Source organism: Capra hircus, chromosome 10 (assembly GCF_001704415.2).
Source record: "Capra hircus breed San Clemente chromosome 10, ASM170441v1, whole genome shotgun sequence".
In the NCBI taxonomy this organism is placed as follows: Eukaryota; Metazoa; Chordata; class Mammalia; order Artiodactyla; family Bovidae; genus Capra; species Capra hircus.
Window position 1 is genome coordinate 55,041,345 of NC_030817.1, and position 20,884 is coordinate 55,062,228.

At 33.8% G+C, this 20,884-nt stretch overlaps 1 protein-coding gene across 1 annotated transcript in view; it reads right to left on the reverse strand.

Annotated features, from left to right (window-relative positions):
- Nucleotides 1-20,884, reverse strand: part of VPS13C (vacuolar protein sorting 13 homolog C) — a 181,405-nt gene that overhangs the window by 140,970 nt on the left and 19,551 nt on the right. Inside the window, 8 exon segments of the mRNA XM_018054289.1 lie at nt 4,324-4,381; nt 5,259-5,339; nt 6,380-6,439; nt 8,569-8,628; nt 11,442-11,551; nt 11,851-11,916; nt 16,790-16,852; nt 20,357-20,458. Coding sequence (XP_017909778.1) covers nt 4,324-4,381; nt 5,259-5,339; nt 6,380-6,439; nt 8,569-8,628; nt 11,442-11,551; nt 11,851-11,916; nt 16,790-16,852; nt 20,357-20,458 — 600 coding nt within the window.

Below are 20,884 nucleotides of genomic sequence, written 5' to 3' on the forward strand. Positions count from 1 at the left end.
AACATGGAAGAAATGGACAAATTCTTAGAAAAGTACAACTTTCCAAAACTGAACGAGGAAGAAATAGAAAATCTTAACAGACCCATCACAAGCACAGAAACTGAAACTATAATCAGAAATCTTCCAGCAAACAAAAGCCCAGGTCCAGATGGCTTCACAGCTGAATCCTACCAAAAATTTAGAGAAGAGCTAACACCTATCCTACTCAAACTCTTCCAGAAAATTGCAGAGGAAGGTAAACTTCCAAACTCATTCTATGAAGCCACCATCACCCTAATACCAAAATCTGACAAAGATGCCACAAAAAAAAAGAAAACTACAGGCCAATATCATTGAACATAGATGCAAAAATCCTTAACAAAATTCTAGCAATCAGAATCCAACAACACATGAAAAAGATCATACATTATGACCAAGTGGGCTTTATCCCAGGGATGCAAGGATTCTTCAATATCCGCAAATCAATCAATGTAATACACCACATAAACAAATTGAAAAATAAAAGCCGTATGATTATCTCAATAGATGCAGAGAAAGCCTTTGACAAAATTCAACATCCATTTATGATAAAAACTCTCCAGAAAGCAGGAATAGAAGGAACACATCTCAACATAATAAAAGCTATATATGACAAACCCACAGCAAACATTATCCTCAATGGTGAAAAATTGAAATCATTTCCCCTAAACTCAGGAACACGACAAGGGTGCCCACTTTCACCACTACTATTCAACATAGTTTTGGCCACAGCAGTCAGAGCAGAAAAAGAAATAAAAGGAATCCAAATTGGAAAAGAAGAAGTAAAACTAACACTGTTTGCAGATGACATGATCCTCTACATAGAAAACCCTAAAGACTCCACCAGAAAATTACTAGCACTAATCAATGAATATAGTAAAGTTGCAGGATATAAAATCAACACACAGAAATCCCTTGCATTCCTATACACTCATAATGAGAAAATAGAGAAATTGAGGAACCAATTCCATTCACCATTGCAATGAAAAGAAATACTTAGGAATATATCTACCTAAAGAAACTAAAGACCTATATATAGAAAACTATAAAACACTGCTGAAAGAAATCAAAGAGGACACTAATAGATGGAGAAATATACTGTGTTCATGGATTGGAAGAATCAATATAGTGAAAATGAGTATACTACCCAAAGCAATCTACAGATTCAATGCAATCCCTATCAAGCTACCAGCGGTATTTTTCACAGAGCTACAACAAGTAATTTCACAATTTGTATGGAAATACAAAAAAACCTCGAATAGCCAAAGCAATCTTGAGAAAGAAGAATGGAACTGGAGGAATCAACCTGCCTAACTTCAGGCTCTACTACAAAGCCACAGTCATCAAGACAGTATGGTACTGGCACAAAGACAGAAATATAGATCAATGGAAAAAAATAGAAAGCCCAGAGATAAATCCATGCATCTATGGACACCTTATCTTTGACAAAGGAGGCAAGAATATACAATGGAGAAAAGACAATCTCTTTAACAAGTGGTGCTGGGAAAACTGGTCAACTACTTGTAAAAGAATGAAACTAGAACACTTTCTTATACCATACACAAAAATAAACTCGAAATGGATCAAAGATCTAAATGTAAGACCAGAAACTATAAAACTCCTAGAGGAGAACATAGGCAAAACACTCTCCGACATAAATCACAGCAGGATCCTCTATGACCCACCTCCCAGAATATTGGAAATAAAAGCAAAAATAAACAAATGGGACATAATTAAAATTAAAAGCTTCTGCACAACAAAGGAAACTATAAGCAAGGTGAAAAGGCAGCCTTCAGAATGGGAGAAAATAATAGGAAATGAAGCAACTGACAAACAACTAATCTCAAAAATATACAGCAACTCCTGCAGCTCAATTCCAGAAAAATAAACAACCCAATCAAAAAATGGGCCAAAGAACTAAACAGACATTTCTCCAAAGAAGACATACAGATGGCTAACAAACACATGAAAAGATGCTCAACATCACTCATTATCAGAGAAATGCAAATCAAGACCACAATGAGGTACCATTTCACACCAGTCAGAATGGCTGTGATCCAAAAGTCTACAAGCAATAAATGCTGGAGAGGGTGTGGAGAAAAGGGAACCCTCTTACACTGTTGGTGGGAATGCAAACTAGTTCAGCCACCATGGAGAACAGTATGGAGAGTCCTTAAAAACTTGGAAATAGAACTGCCATACGACCCAGCAATCCCACTGCTGGGCAAACACACTGAGGAAACCAGAATTGAAAGAGACACATGTATCCCAGTGTTCATCGCAGCACTGTTTATAATAGCCAGGACATGGAAGCAACCTAGATGTCCATCAGCAGACGAATGGATAATATGTGGTACATATACACTACAGAGTATTACTCAGCCATTAAAAAGAATACATTGGAATCAGTTCTAATGAGGTGGATGAAACTGGAGCCGATTATACAGAGTGAAGTAAGCCAGAAAGAAAAACACCAATGCAGTATACTAACACATATATATGGAATTTATAAAGATGGTAACGATAACCCTGTATGCAAGATAGCAAAATAAACACGGATGTATAGAACAGTCTTATGGACTCTGTGGGAGAGGGAGAGGGTGGGATGATTTGGGAGAATGGCATGGAAATATGTATAATATCATACATGAAACGAATCACCAGTCCAGGTTCAATGCATGATACAGGATGCTCGGGGCTGGTATACTGGGATGACCCAGAGAGATGGTATGAGGAGGGAGGAGGAAGGGGGGTTCAGGATGGGGAACATGTGTATACCTGTGGCAGATTCATGTTGATGTATGGCAAAACCAATACAATATTGTAAAGTAATTAGCCTCCAATTAAAATAAATAAATTTATATTTAAAAAAAGAATAGCAGAGAAAATATATGGGATAAATAATATACAGGCAGCTTTGTTAGAGATCTACTCAAAAATAAATAAAGGTAAGGCTGCCAAGAAACAGAAAAGATCTCTGGAGAAATTCAAATCAAAACAACAGTGAATTTACCCCCTACATCTGTCAGAATGGCTACCATCAAAAAGCTTACAAATAACAAATGTTTACAAATAACATATTCTAACAAAGAGACTATGAAGAAAAGGGAACCCCGGTGCATTGTCCGTGGGAAATGTAAACTGGTGCAGTCACTACTGAAAACAGTATGGAGGTTCCTCAAAAAACTAAAAATAGAACTACCGTATGACCCAGCTATTCCACTTCTGGGCGTATATCCTGAAAAAATAAAAACACTAATTTGAAAAGACATTTGCACCCAAATGTTCACAGCAGCACTATTTACAACAGCCAAGATATTCCAGCTACCCAAATGCCCATCAAGAGAGGAACGGATTGAAATATGGTACATATATACAATGGAATATTACTCAGGCATAAGAATGAAATACTGCCATATGTAGCAGTATGGATGAACTTAGAGAATATTAGGCTTAGTGAAATAAGACAAGGACAAATATTACATGATATCATTTATATACAGAATCTAAAAAAAACCACAAATGACTGAATATGCAGAACAGACACAGACTCACAGATGTAGAAAATAAACTTGTGGCTACCAAAGAGGAGAGGGAAGGAGAAGGGACAAATCAGGGCATGTGATTAACATGTACAGCCTACAACACATAAAACAGATAAGCAATAAGGATTTACTGTACAGCACACGGAATTAGACCCAATATCTTGTAATAATCCATAATGAAGTATAATTTGTAAAAACACATTATCTGTACTTTGTATACCTGAAATTAACATAATACTATAAATCAACTATGTGCAGGCATGCAACTCCCGCATCTCTTGCATTGGCAGGCAGATTTTTTATCACTGCACCGCCTGGGAGGCTATACTATAATCATCTATGCTTCATTTTTTTTAAATCTCTGGAGTAGTTTGTCTTAACACTACAATACTGACATGTTCAAAGTAACCTGAATATCAAGACCTCAGAGATTTCATTATTAAACAAAGAAAAAAAAAAGAAAATCTAATTCCTAAAACAAAGTAGACGATAACAAGATAGGGAAAAAACATGAAGGTCAAGGGGGTTAGTTGTTGGGAGTGAACTATAGCCACAGAGCCCTTCTCTCTCACTCTCCAGTGGTGTAAGCGTTACAATCTATTTCTAAATACTAAAATATATACCAAATATGCTGTATCATGACACTAACATATAAAATTAATACTTTCTCTTTGTCAAAATAACTTTATCAGAAAAAGTATATTAAAGTATTTAATTCCACGTTTCCTATAACATAAAATAAACTTTTACCATTACTTACTGTATTGATGGTTTGGGGGTATATTGTTACTTGTAAGAATTTCACTTTTCAGCTGATCCTAAATTTAAAAATTTGAATGATATGAGAATGAAAAAGAAAATGCATACATTCTCAGCACCCCTGACACACACATGCACATAAAATATGGTTCTAAATCAATATCTTTATTCCCAACTTTGTAATTATTAGTCCATAAGAAAAACACACTGAGCACTATTTACAGATATATTTCTTTAGACTATTACTTCAGTAGGTAATTTTTATAAATTCTAAATACCTAGAAACAACATAAGACTGTTCCACTCTGACTTAAAATGTATATAATGTGTACAGACACACATATTCATAAATTAGGATCTCAGTCACTTTCTAGACAAAGGCAAATTAATCATTACAGTATCTTTCTGAGAAATAAAAGACAGAATCTTTGAATTAATTCGGTTCAGAAAATTCAACTGTTCTTTTCTAAGTAAATATGACTAAGATTGCTTAGCTTTAAGACATGACTTAACATACTTAGTTTTGAATCAATCATTCACTATGTGTATCACTGTAAATGCTTAAAACATATGCTATGGATACATTTTTCAAAAATCTGACAGGTATCATCTGTCTTTACAATCCTCTTCAAGTAATCATTCTCATATGAAACTCCACAATGCAACCAGAATGCCATCAAAACGAGAGTGTGAAAAACCATAAATCCAGTTTTAATTTGATAGTATAGGTTCTCATCTCACTGTCAAGTGAAAGATGTCACAAAGATCTTCAAAAACAAAAGTGCTATTTTTAAGATACAGTCAATCACAAAAACTGTGTTGCACACTTAGTTACAACTTAAGCAAAAGACCAGTATCTTGTCTTCATTAGAGACCACGTATGTAAAACGAATCTCAGGAGTACAGTCAGCTATTCAGGGGGCAAACTGAAATTACCAAGATCTGTTCCCTTGATCCCTGGTAAGACAGGCAGCAGTTCACATTCCAGTAGGCACTGAGACTATCAAGTCGTATCAGCTATAAAAGAAAAATTGGAAAAGATCAGGCAACTAACAAATCGAAGTTATGTATCAATATTAAAAGAATATTCTCACGCTCACTATAACAAAATCACCCAATTGTCATTCTGAACTTTTAAAGGAAAGAAGATAATGCAAAAGTGGAGGAAAACGTATGTATGTTATTCAGAGACTTTATTATTAATCTGGGCTTCCTTAGTGGCTCAGATGGTACAAAAAATCTAATTGCAACACAGGAGACCTGGGTTCGATATGAGGGTCAGGAAGATCCCCTGGAGAAGAAATGGCTATCCACTCCAGTATTCTTGCCTGGAGAATTCCATGGACAGAGGAGCCTGGCGGGCTACAATCCATAACATCCCAGAGAGTCGGACGTGACTGAGTGACTAACACTTATTAATCTAGCATTTGCTGAATTGTGCTTGCAGGAACACTGTTCCCCAAGGGATTTACTCATTCAATAATCAAATATTTATTGAGACTTCAGTATTTAACAGACTCTGTAAGTATTTCAATGAATAAGAAAGACATGATTCCTCCAACGAATACAAATGGCTGTTTCAAAGGAAGGGTGAAGGGAAGAGGATTCTATGATCAACAAAGGTGGATAAAAGTACATACAAAATATCCCTTTGGAAGATTCAAAGTGTTTATTAGCATATTTAAAGTATTGTGAAATCCTGGAGTTTAAAACAAAATAAAATATACCTGTCTAACTATGAATACTTTTCTGTTTTAGCCAGTAATCTTACTTGACCAGAGAATATTTTTTCAACAAATCTAATATTATCTCAATTATCTAATGCCCCATCAAATACAATCTGGGAAATACTAATTTTATCCAGTTTCTTTATATTCTAGGTGAAGAAAGATAAGTGATTTTAGAAGGTAACATAATAAGTAGCTGAGCCAAAACTAAACACTAAACTTTCAACTCCCATTCAATGGTATATTCTGCTCTATCAAGGTTACTTGAAGAAAATACATTAAACGTTTGTACTTAGGAAAATAACTAGATTAAAAAGTCTAGTCTAATACCTTGTATATAATTTTTTCTGCTTCATTTAATATGCACGGTGTCCAGTCTTTGTTTGCAGTCTAAAACAAAAAAAAAAACAGAATAACTGTGAAATGAAGTATATGTATCATAAAACAGTGCTCTAATAACCGTAACAAAATAACTTAGAAATAACAAGACATCTAGTTATCATTGGCTAATGTCAGTTACCTGTTTTTCAATACATATATTACAAAATCAAAGGAAGAGTGAAAAAGAGAATTGAGGAGGTTCTAATTTAATTCAGTTCATTCATCCAGAAAATAATTACTGAGCTATTATGTGTCTGAGAGTGGGTATGAATAAAAAAAAACCAAGAGCTAGCTAGGCATTAGTTAGATGTGGCTGAGTGGAGTCAGAGGTGGTTAAGGAGAGGCTTTTTAATTTTAATATAAAGGAGAGAGTTATTGCGCTTAAATGGTTAGAAGACAGAGGTGGGCAGGGAAGAAGAGTTGAAGATTTAGGAAAGAAAAGGAAATTGACAGAAATAAGGAAGAAAGGACAAAAGGTAGAAGAGAATGAGAGAAAGTCGGGGAAAGGCTCCTAAGGACATGGGTGAGGACGGGATCCAGTCAGGTGGGGAGATTATCTAAGATTTAAGAGTTAGTCTGCATTTGAAAAGATGGAAAAAAGGAATGGTACAGATACAGGAAGAGGTGAGTCTGCTATTATTGTTGTTATAACAGTCAATGTAGTAGCTGAAGCAGAAATTGAGCCAATGTGCCAAATACTTTATTCAAACTATTTAACTGAATCATCACAAAAACACTAAAATACAGGTAATACTGTATCAATGAATGGAGGTTGGATAGAAGGAAACCAACATGGTAACCAGAACAGTAAGGTGTCACAGGTACTCTGATAAAATATAAAGGGGAGTATTAAAAAAAAAAAAGGAATAGTAAATTCTAAGAGTGAAGGAAAAAAAAAATGAGAAAAACAGTAATATCTCAAGGAAATATTAAAACCCGAATAGAATCACGAGGCAGTTTAAGGGAAAAGAGTAACACAGGCAAAGAAAACCGTATGAAAAATCTGAGGAAAGATACATAGGATCAAAGAGCAATACACACTAAGGAAACTATACATCGCCCTTACGCCCTGGTACTCCTGCCATCAGTCAACCCAAAGTCAGCCACAGGACTATTTTGTGTTTTTCATTTGGTCTGCTAGAAGCTCAATATTAAATACTGACCTTTCTTATGACTAATATTGTTTGTCTCATTTTTCTGGAACAATTATGCCTCTACCTTTCAGAACACAGATTCTGGTTCTTCGAAAGTATTATAGTATCATTTTTTTTTTATTGAAAGCTACTTCAAATTTATTTTTGAGACAAGCAGAGGATAAACAGTGTATTAAACACTAGCTTCCTTGACTCCCTTTCCTTTATTTCTCCAATACCTGTTAATTTTTTTTGTTTTGATCTTCAACTGATGTCTATCTCCACTTCTCTGTATGCATTTATCATTCTTAAGGAGTCCATGGAACAAAGACCTTTTTCCGTTTAACAGACTACTTCTCTTTCCTTTTTCCTTTGTCTTCTTTCCTTCCTCCTTTGTCTTCTTTCCTTCCTAAAGCCCTCTTCACATAACTAATCAAAAGGCAAAAATATACCCAATGTGATTTACCGCTCACTGTCCTTAACTTTAAAACATGTCTCTACCACTTAATTGTCCATAATAGAAAAAAAATATGTCCAACCAGGATATACCCACTCTATACACTAAGGATCTTAAAAGAAAAAACAAACTGCATTGTAAAATACTTAATCAAAATAAATTATCTTATGTATATTTCAATATAATAAACACATATACATACATATAAATAGATACACATGTGCAAGCTATTTGGAAATTATACTGTGGATAAGAACTTGACTCTATGGAAATCTATCTTCCCCTAATTTACTACACATTTAAGATACAGCTTTTAAGACTTTCAAAACACTTGTTCTTAATATTTTTATATTTGTTAAATTCAAAGATAAAATAATTACAGAATATAATAAAAGTATCACTAAAAATTATAAATTTCTAGAAAAGCTATAGAAAGGTTACACATAAAAATAAAAAAGCTATTTGCAGCAATAGCTGATCTTAGGAAATTCACCCTGAGAATAATATTTTACAGATTCCACAGAAATTTTAAATAAGGTCAACTTTACCAATAGACTAAGTTCTCCCAGTGTGACACCAAATGAAAGAGGCCGCTCTGGATCTGATATCTGTCAAAGACAAAAAGTGACATTAAAATACACTCATAGTGAAGGTAAATCCATTTTACACACTACAACAGGCAACACAGGACAGTGAATTTACAGGTAAGTTACACAACACAAACGGATTTGTGGAGAAGAAAGGGAAGGAAGACACTAACATGGCTGAGATTTTCCATATTTTCTAGGCATGGCACTAACATGATACTTTCCCAGTGGAACTATTTTTTTTTACTAGAAGTGAGAACGCTCACTAACTAGGACTAAACAGATTCTTGTCCAGATAGTTTAAAAGAGACAGTCTCTTTATGTATACCACTAAAGATGTTCTCCATAGATAAATAAAACAAGGAGTTGCAGATAAAACAGTGCCACTCAAGTATTTTTAAAAGATTTTCACATTTAGAAATGTGAACTGTCTCTCTACACCTTTAATTTCCAATGACACTTTAAAAAAATGTCTGTTAGAAGATGCTCAAGATCCTTAATATTTAATTTCCTCAATCCCTTAACCCAAAATCTGCTATTATTAAGCTGATCTATTTCTCATCTTCAATATCTAAGTAATATTTATACACAGTGCTTAAACTGTGCCATTGTATGTATCATGACTTTGTTTTCGACATCTCAGAGATGTACAAAAATTAGTGTTTTTTGGTCATGAAAGAAAATAGGGAAACTAGAGACAAGAGAAAAATCGTATAATGTTCTAAATCATCCATCAGGGACTTGAGTCACATACACCCTTCTCAAACAGGAAAACCATGATCTGGTATAGCTGTAAAGAATGAGCTTTGTGAGCTTTGTTTTTAATATCAGATATATTATGGTTTGTGGCAAAATATATTTCCTTCATTCCCATATTCATCTTTTTAGGCCTATGGTTCTCAAGCTCAAAATAGCTTGCAGCTATTTCAGAAGGAACTTTAATAAACACAACTCCTCAGCTGCTAATGCACTACCCATAAATTACTGCTCTCATACAAAGAGCATCTTTATGATAAACTGTACCTCCCCTACCCTCACTTCTATATTTTTAACTATCCTTCCACACACAATAATTAAGGTAATCACACTGAAAGAGGCAAGATACAAGGAAGATCCCTTTGTGCTTTTAATTTTTTCTGTAGATTATTTTAATATATTTTGTCACTGACACCAACTTAAATGTAATTGATATTACTTGTCCCACTCCTGTGCATCTCTGTATTTTTTCATTAAAGAGAAAGAAATAACATACCTTTCAAATTGTACTTGCTCAGTAGAAAAGCTTAGTTTAAGTTTAAACTGAGAGTGGAAGGGAGGGTCAAGAGGGAGGGGACATAGGTATACCTATGGCTGATTCACGTTGATGTTTGGCAGAAACCAACACAATACTGTAAAGCAATTATCCTTCGATTAAAAATAAAAAATTTTTTAAAAGCCGAGATTATTATTCATCAACATACCCCTGGCTTTAAGAATAATTCTTTTAATTCCATGACAACTTGAGTTCTAAGTTTATTTTAAACAAGGCAATTTATGAATTAGGCTTTTTAGACATTTGTTTATAAAGTTCTGTCTACTGGACTTTCCAGGTGCCTCAGCAGTAAAGAATCCACCTGCCGATGCAGGAGACGTGAGTTCGATCCCTGATCCAGGAAGATCCCACATGCTACAGAGCAACTAAGCCACAGCTACTGAGCCTGTGCTCGAGAGCCAGGGGCCGCAGCTACTGAGCCCATGTGCTGCAGCCACTGAAGCCTGCACCCCCCAGAGCCCGCGCTCCGCAGTAACAGATGCCACTGCAAGAGAGGCCCAAGCACGCACTTGGAGAGTAGCCCCTGCTCACCACGACTAGAGAAAAGGCCACAGCAGCCAAGACTCAGCACAGCCCAAAACAAAATTCAGTCTAATGATGAGCTAGGTTTTCCAGACATTTGTTCGTTAGCAAAATTCAGTCTAATGACTACAGAAAATCGAAACATAAAGTTGGTATAAGACGGACATGGTGTATCTTGAAAAACTACAAGTGTATCTTACTGAATATGAACTGAAAAAAGGGACTTATCAGGAAAGTAATATAAATTCTCTATATGGCAGTATGACTTTAACTGTAATCTAAACTTAAAGTAAACTAAAAACAAAAAAGAAGGCAAACTCAGTTTTGGAAAAGATGAAAAAGCATTTCCAATCCGCTACGTAAATAAAAAATTCAAGCCTTTTCATTTATGCTTCAAACTTTAAGACAAAGCAATGCACATTAAGTTCAAAATATTGACTATGTTTTAATTAAAATTAATCAATCAAATAGTTCTTAATCAACTAACATTAAGCTTTTAGCCATCAATGAAGTGGTTTCTAAACACTGCTCCACATGTCTGTGAGTAGCTGTGTGTGCTAAAATCCTGTGTGGGAGAATGTAAAGTACATGTGACTAGCAGCCAAGGGACCTGGGTTTCAGTCCCCTTTCTACCAACCACCATTGTAACCGATTACTTCATTACCTCTGGGAACCAATTTTTTTGTCTTTGTAAAAAAATTAAAAAATTAGTTCCTTAAAGCTTTATTAGTCTAAGTCTTTAAACAAAATTCAAAATAAATAATAAAGGAAAATCTAAAAATCTCTTAAATTAGCTTTAGAAAGAAACATATGGTGGTTTATGACATATTTATACATTTAATGAAAAAGGCTTAATGCTAGTAAGGAGATATGGTAGTGTACTAATCAGGAAAAACTTAATCTTGGATTTAAAACTGCCATGTATGGGCGAATCAATAATTAGTAATAATTAATGTCATAAAATACATAATTACTAACTTACACCAAGTAAACTACTTACATCATCTTCATATTTAATGTGAATGTCTGTGATTTTTACTTGTACATTTTTAATTACTTGAGTTGCCAATTTTTCCAAAAATGTATCCTTTTTGGCTTCTTTTGGTTTATCTATAAAAAACAGAAAAATACAAGTTCAAGAGTTGAAATTATCACATAATTCATAATCAATGATCAAAGGATAGTTAAGTACTACTCATCAGGAATTACAACCTATTCCTTGCTTTATTTTAGATTTTAATATGCATTTCCAACTTAAAACTTATTTTTCAGCCACTATATCAACAGGGAAATCCCTAAAACTTATTTTGAAGTTACATCATAATCTAACATTTATTTTACCTTTGAAGACAGAAATCAAGTGGCAATGTGTATAAATAACACATGGCATAAAAACCACTTTTACCTACCTTTTGAGCGATCAAGACCTTTAAAAGGTTTCTTAAAATGTTTTTTGTGCTTTTTACGTTTACGTCCTTCTCAGTGGAAGCATTTTAGTGAGAAAAGGATAAAATTCAAGTTAGCAGACTAGAGGACAGAAAAGAAAACAAGAGACTTCTTCCTGACAGCAAATTCTGGTACAATTCACCTTATTTTATTCTAAACTGACCTGTTACTTCAATACAGGCAGAAATTCACAAACCTTTTTTAGTCTAGAATAACCTTCTGTAATAAAGAAAGTAACTTAGATGCAATTACACAAAAATTGAGTAAAGTATCCCCATTAGAATATTTATGACTGCTTAAAATACAAACTTTAATTTTTAATTTCAACATTGCCAAAATATTGGAAATGTAACAATGACAAAATATGTATGGTAGGAGCACAAATGAAATGAATGGGTAGGCTGCTGACAGATGACTTCCTCTGAATGACACACCTCACAAAAACAGGATCCTTTACAGTCTTGAGAATATAAAGAATACAAAAAGCGGAAAAAAAAAACTGTATACAGAATTTTACATTTAGCTTAATAATTCCTTTAGCATCTCTTTTATTTGGCACTGCCTTGTTTCAGGCATTAACCCAAACCTATCTTACCAACTTATAAATCTTTATATTCAACTGCCTACTACACATCAAATCCAGTCCTCACTCTTCGGGCAGCCTCTGTATAGTCTCCCGTGCCTCCAACCTCCACTCTTTTCTTTAATCTAACCTCCTCTGACCTAATACTACCAGATTCACATCTTCCAAAATACTACTCACAGCCTGTTAATCCCTGCTCAAAATTATTTTAAAGGCTCTTTGTAGCCTGCCAAATAAAATGAGGAAGTGTTTGCATGACACAGAGGTCCTTTTATGATCCAGTCCCTATCCCCCTGTCCTGGTCTATCTTCTGCCACTCATCCTTGCACTGGACACTTCAAGAAAACTACTGCTACTTTCCAAAACAAGCTATAACTTAAAAAAAAAAAAAAAAAACTTTTTATTTTGTCCTGGGGTATAGCTGATTAACAATGTTGTGACTGTTTCAGGTGAACAGAGAAGGGACTCGGCCATACATACACATGTGTCCATTCTCCCCTAAATTCCCCTCCCATCCTGGATGCCACATAACACTGAGCCCAGTTCCATGTGTACAAGCTATAACTTTCTAATGCCTTCATGCCTCTACACATAGTAGATTCCCTGAACTTAGTCTGCTCTCCCTCAAGTTCTTCAGGCAAATTCCTAGGAGGTTTTCAAATCTCAGGTCTAGCACTACTGCTTGTGTAATGCCTTCTTCAGCTCTTCCAAGAATCTCCAAGACCATCAACCCTGGCACCGTATACACACTTCCACTAAGCAATGAATACACTGAATCTGAAGTATCTGCACAACTGGTTTGTTTCTAGTCAGGAGGAGTCCTTCATTAGAACAAGAATTATCATAATACCTAGGCACAAAGCACATGATATGTATCTATTCAACTGAATCAAAATTATCTACACTTGGACATTAAAATAAAATATACAAGCTCAATTAATGTTATAGAGAATATACTGATATTTAGCTTGAAATCTTAAATTTGTTCTTCCTTGATATTTTAAAGCAAATTATCCCGCCACTACAAGAACTAAGAATCAAATTATCAAGTCCTGGATTTTAAGCATAAGACCCTAAGTTTTGAGAAGGAAATATTTACTAAACCTGTAACAGGTTTAGTAAATCAGGACTTTGCCATTACCAGGAGTTCTTGTCACAGTGATGGTTCCCTAAATCTTTTTCATTTACAAATTAAACATTCAGCGAAGTTCTCAGAGAAATACTATTTGAAAATAAATTGCTAAGAAAGCCAGAGAAGCCCTGAAAACCATCCCACTGAGGGAGAAAGTTTTCGGAGACAGGATTCAGCTGCCTGGGTTTAGAGTCTGGAATAACTCACTCTTCTCATCTGACCTCCTATTATCCTTCTGGTTTCACATTTGTCCTAGAACCTTGTTCTGTCTTTGATCTCAATGTTAGATGCACCATGTTTCAAATGGTTTCAAAATCTAATCTGAGTACTACAGAGTCTTCATTTAAGCTGATGGATAATAAATGTATGATCCCCAGTCACTTTCTAAAGCCGTTCTCAAATGTTTTGGTCTTAGGGTCCCTTTAATACACTTAAAATCTAAGAACCTTAACCAGCTTTTCATTAGGGTGGGTTACAGATACTGATATTTACCACGTTGGAAATCAACACTGAAAAGCTTTTTAATGGTTATTAACTTATTAAACAACCCATTATGCAATAGCACAGGTAACGTGTATTTATGAAAAAAACTACGTTTTCCAAACAGAAACTTGTAATGAGAAGACTGATATGGTTTTACAGTCACAAATCTCCTTAATGTATGGTTTAGTAGGAGACTGCTGGATACAAATACCTGCTTTTGCCTTCGCTCTTTTAGGATCTATTGTTTAGATTGGAGTATGTGAGGAAAATCGGACCTAATTACAGAAATGTAATAGGAAACAGGACGAACATCTTCATCTTTTGCATATGAACATCTGTTCATGTAATTATTGATACTACATCAAACTCAACCAGTGATAGTTTCTTAAAGCTGCACCTTGGAATCTGAAACTGTCAGTCAATTTTTCGTCTAAATTAAAGCTGGTCTACCATGCACTTTAATACATTCATAATATTTTACCACACTTTAATAATACAGAAATACTGCTTCATTGAATTATACAGATCTTACAAATATGGAGTCACTTTATTTTTTAATATGAAAAATCACATTAATCTCATCAGAAAAGTCTTTCAGTACGGGAAGCTGTGAGGCTCAAAGTGGCAAATACAATTCTCCAAAATTCTAATTTTTGTTCGAAAGCTCAAATCTTATTGCTGGTAACAAACACTGTCAGTTCTTTTTTCTTAAAGCTGTGTTGTTGAAATGTCTCCCAAACACCCAAATCTGAGTAATAATCATCTGTCAGCCATTCTTTGAAGTAAAATGGCTTTCCATGAAAAAAGCAAGTGAAAACCCAAACAACTGCACAAGTATTTTCCCTTGAGACAATTATCCTGCTTCAGTCTACAGAAGTCCAACATGTATGCTTCCTCTTCTGTCACAAAATGATACATATACTCAAGAGCTGTAATCTATTAAAATTAAACGGTTTCTATTTCATCAATGATTTTCTTAAGCAAAATTGCTGCTTCTTCCATTCTATTTTGGTTTTTACTGTGAGTGACTGGCAGGGAACAATACAATAGCTACTGGCAGTAGAGTTTGGTGCCACTGCCTTAAATCATGCTAAGGCAGCCAGCAATCTTACACAACATTGCTTTTGCACCATCAGTACCAATGTTAATACAGTGGGGAAAAAAAATAATGTCTTTGAATTATTATGAAAATAGTTTTGACTTTTTGAAAATCATTGCTCCGGAAAAAAAAATTTTAATGAGTAAATATACACTCTCAAAGAATCAGACACAACTGAGCGACTGAACAACAACAAATATACACTCAGAAACTGAAAAAATGAAGGCATTATAAAGAACACATTAAGTCCTGGGCAACTAAACAAAAGACATCTTCAACAAAATTAACTATTCTCATTTCAGCATCATCAAACTCTAGACCAAGTTTAGTTTTTCGCTTTTTTTTTTTTAATCCAGGCTAATACACACTTTTGGAATAAAAAGAAACTCTGAATCATGAAGTTTTACTTTAGAGTGACCTCTGTCTGTTTTGTTTTGTTTTTTAAGCACTGCTGCCCAATGATTTTTTTTTTACATATTTAAATAGGCCACTAGAACTCATCTGTATCCTGGAGGCAGGTTGTACTTAGTAAGATCAGAAAACACTGCCCCTGGCAGACTAACAGAAAGTTGGTTCGATTACAACCCACAAAATTGGACAGTGAACCATGAGTTATCTTTTATATTAAACAAAGTGACTCTAAGACAGTCAGTCACTCTTACTCAAGGGGCAGATTTGTTTAAAGAGAAACTTCTTTCAGGGTAATTTCATTCATGCTATGAAATTTGCCATGCAACTCATCCTTCCAATTGTCATAATGAACCTAAAAATTAAAGAAGTATCTAGCAGCAAAAGTAATTCTATTGTAATGCTTATTGTTGTTTATTTCTTGAGATAGAGATGCCACTTGCTTGCCACTTAATCAAAACAAACTTTAAGTTTGACTAAGTTAATATAATAAGTTCCTGAAAAGTTATAGATAAATATATTTAAATATTGTTTAAAATATTAGAAATTATTATTATTTTAATGTGCTTGGTAAACTTCCTAAGATACAAAAAATCCTACTATAAATCCTAAAACAGTCAGCCTTCAAATGTGCCTTTTTTGTAAGGCTGTCCAGGACAGTACTCTACATGTGCTGCCAAAGCTACTACACAGATGAAGCAAATCAGGGAGGATAGGAGAAGAAAGTCAGGGAAACAAATTTTATCAAGGTCCTAAACAAAGTCTCACTCAAAAAAAAAAAAACAAAGGTTCCATTTTATTGCTTTTTGCAAGTTTGAAAACCACTGCTACAGAAGAGAAATTGTTTAACTGAAAAACTACTATACTATAGAACAAAGTCAAAAAGGCAGTCCAGATTTGGAAGTTATCCACAGATCAAACTGTACACTGCATAAGGCAGCGGACTGGGTCTGTTTCACCCCATGAACACTGAGCATCCAGCATAGTCTTCCTGCTAGAAGACATTAAGCATTTGGTGAGTGAATAAATGGCTGCAGAAGATGGAAGAAAGGAAATGACAGTGAAGGGGAAAAACATGAATTACATTTCCATATTTTCTCAAAGGATGACATGCCATATAAACTCCATTAAAAGCACGAGCATGGGTAAGAACATAATTTTGTATGTAGCTCAGTATAATTAACCATGCATACCCACCAGGCTTTATGTCCTTGTAAACAAAGTTTTCCAAGCCATATATGAACTCCCCTGAATGTGCGCCTGCATCCGCACGGCAGCAATAACCAAAATGCAAAGCATTTTAAGACATCTTTAATTTCATATGTAAAATACATCTGAACTTAGTTCAAAGAATTAGACATCATATAACAGAACAAGTAAAATCCAGTGACCCTAAAACAACTTACTTCTACGGAAATATTCTCAAGTGACACCATTTCCATTCTTTCAACACACAGGCTCTGTTTTCATACATTAAAACAAAAACTCTTAATAATTAAAATTATAACAATTAATAATTTCAAGTTAAGCAAAACAGACAAATATCAATTATGGCTAATGTCTCATTGATTTACCCAATTTTCAAAGAGAGCAAAAATCTGCTATTTTGGTTCCCTTTCTGCCCACCATTTGTTCATTTTCAGAAGGAAACATTGCTGCAATATTTATGCTAATTTTAGGGTTAACTGAAATGAATTCATCTTACTTTAGTATCATGTTCTCTTCAAGACACACTGTCTGAATCCTTTCTATTCATTCTTATTAGTGATGGTTAAGTAGCACCATCTTCCATTTTGCTCCCCAAATCCAGCTTATATACCACTTCCTAAAACACAGCCATGATCACATCACTCTCCAGATTTTTAAAGAAAAAAATCTCACTGACTGTCTCACTGACTATCGAACAAAGTCCATTATAACACAGTCAAGAGCCAGACCGAGTTCAAATTCTAGCTCTATCATTTTCTAACAGCATAACGTAGAACAAGCTATTTAACTTCCAGCTTTCTCAACTATAAAATGGGAACAATAAAAGCCTTTATATCATAGAATTATGACTATTACATGAGTCAGCTGATATTAACCACTTTGAAGAGTGACTCGCAAACAGTAAATTCTCAATAAATGTTACCTGCTATCAATATCATCATCACCATCACGGTATTCAAATTTCTCAAAACTGATATAAACTTAGCTTTCCAACTCCCTCCAGTCACACTATCAAAGTCCCAAATTCTTGGCATTCCCCATACATGCTTTATACAGTTTCATTTCACTAGCGCCTTAACCTAGAATGCCCTCTCTCTCTTCTGCATACTCAGCTGAAATGCAGACCTTCAGAGTGTCTGCCCTGATCTCTGGCTGAACATGATAAGCCTTTTATGAAATTCTGTAATACTCTAACTACATCTCATTAATGAGACTCAACACCCTCTCCTTTCTATTGCTATACATGAGGTCTCTGACAGTAGGCTACAGGAATTTTCTAATTTTTGTGTTTACAACAATGTGTTGAACAGACTGGCAGCAGACTTCTCAAAAGTACCTGGAAGTCAAAAGACTTTTATCTTTAAAATTCTAATTTTAAACTCAATATTCTATCATCAGCCAAATCAAATAAGTGTGGAAGTAAATTACAAAACTTTCAGACTTGAAAGGATCTTAAAAATTATATCCAGTGCATCCTTTTGTAAAAGCCATCAGAAATGCTTCAGCTAAACAAAGGAACAAAACTAAGAACAAAAGGCAAGGGAGTCAATGAATTAAAAACAGAAGAGCAGTGAAGATCAGTTCTAGGATGACAATTATACAGCAGAACTGAAACAAAACAAACAAACAAAAAACACAACCAACATTTTGTTGACAAACCTAATATAATGTTAATGAAACTGAGTTTTAATTTCTGAATCTTAGTTCTACCCTAATAAAAACTAAACTTATCATCCAAGAAACTGCAATATAATGATTATATATAAGCCTAACAGCCCCATTTACACAAGCTTAGTACTACAGATGTTGATCTTCTATAGATTTATCAAATCATCCTTAACAGTCTCTCTGCCAGACCCAAAAACAAGTTTCCTAAGTATTAACAACCCAGTAGTCAAAATTCACAAGCACTTAATACAAAATTTATAGCGTTATCAATTTGCTGATTAAGCTGTCAACTACTAAAACGGAGAGAGTATATACTATGCTTTCTCTTATAGTTCACTGGAAAACACTAAAATATTTTTAAAGCAATCAGTTATTTCTATTCCAAAAAAAAGAAAAAAATGAGTTTTGGGTTTGTTTCTCAAAAGGGAAAATAAAAATTATATATATTATAAATTAAAAGTATATAATTACATGTAACAGCAATATATCCAACCATATATAAATATACCAATTGATGATTACATACAATTATATGTATGTATATTAACAAACAGATTTAATCTGAACTGATTTAAGAAAGAAATTAAATTCTAGTGCTCTCTAAGCCTTTTTCCTCATTTTAATAAAACTATTTCTAATTAACCAATATTAAATAAAAAGAAATATTCACACTGAACTGGCATAAAACAAAACCACGACCACTTTGCTTTGTTTGGCAGATAAAAGTGATAGAAATTAAGAAAATTGTTTTCATGGAAATACAGATCCTTAAGTTTCAGCAGAAATGTAAGATATGGTTAAATATGAAAAGAGAAAGGAAAATACTGTTTAGACTTTTAAAATTTTCTACCATTAAAACAGCCTCTGTATCTGAAATATTTTAGTACTTTTCTGTAAAAGAATCAGTAATTCTGAATAAGGGAAAAACACTCGGGGGAAAAAAGAATTAGAATCATTGACAAAGAATTTTAATAAGCTATTTTTAAGAGAGATTTCTCTCTTGATTTAATTAAACATCAGCAGCTTAAGTATCTTATTATAATATCAAAATATCATTTCTATCATTTCTAACATTGGCCATATTTTTAAGAGAGACCAAAGAGAAATGCCTTAGGCATTTCTAGTACCATCTTCTTCTATCACAGAAATACATAAACATGCTACCAAATGATGCAAAAATGATGTAAAATGGTATTAATTCTCATATGCTAACCAGCAATCAGAGTATGATTTGACTTGAAAGAGAAAAACAAACTTGGAAAGGCTTGGCAATGCCTTTAACTCACCATCCTATAGACTACTCTGTTTTATCCCATCCTTATTCTTGCTCCATAAACCAAATTAAAATAGTCACCAGATTTATTTTTAGATAAAAACAAAATATTAAAACTTAAGATGTTAAAATGTTGAAATCTGAAAAACCAATTTTTAAAAAATATTCTATATAATATGATAAGATATAGCAAGGAAAAGAATTACAGCACCATTTCCTCTAAACATTACTTCACTATATTAATATGCTGAACTTTATTATCTTTCAACAACACAGGTGAAAATGCAGACAAAGAAACCATTAACCTTTGGCAAAAACCAACAGGACTACAAGAACTCAAAGAATCTGGGAAGTCTCCATAAAGTAGCATAGTAGAAATGACTGGTTAAGAAAAGTAAGAAAATTTAACTGGCAGTGAGATAAAATAATCACAAAGGCAATGTTTCCTAAATGTGTCATTAAAATCTTTACAATCAATATTATGAGATATGATATTAAAAGAAGATTCTTTGGAATAGCTTATGAAGGCTTATGAAAGAATCCTCTTTACAGAGTATTAAATGTACTAAAACATAGGTGTATGTACATTTTTCTAAAACATAAACATATTGTACCTTTCTCTGCTGCTTTTTGAAGAGCTTCTTCAATTCGAGATAACTCTCTCTGTTTAATATCTTGCAAGGATTTTTCTTCCTTTTCAGCATCGTATTTAATACCTAAAAATATAGTTAATTCACACATCAAGAAAGGCAATAATAAATAAATAAGCAAAGTTCAGCCTCATTATAATATTGTGTGTATGTGTAACAGGTAATCTTTGTAAAAACATTTATATTCTTTAGATTGGTTTTACAAGAAGTTTACATAAATGATTCCTATCTACTTACAAAGTTCATATCAAAAGGAAAAGGAAAGAAGGAAATGAATTAAAGGGAGAAAGAATACAGGATGATTGGGGAAAAGGGTGAGTAGGAAGGTAAAAGGGAAAAACAAAGAGAAGGCAGAAAATACATCAAAAAATTTCCAGTTATTATATCTGACTGGTAAAATTTTGAGTAACTATAAAAAACATGTAATATCCAATATCAGCTGGTATCAATGTAAGATTGATTTAAAAAAAGACTTTGAGAAAGTAATTTAAG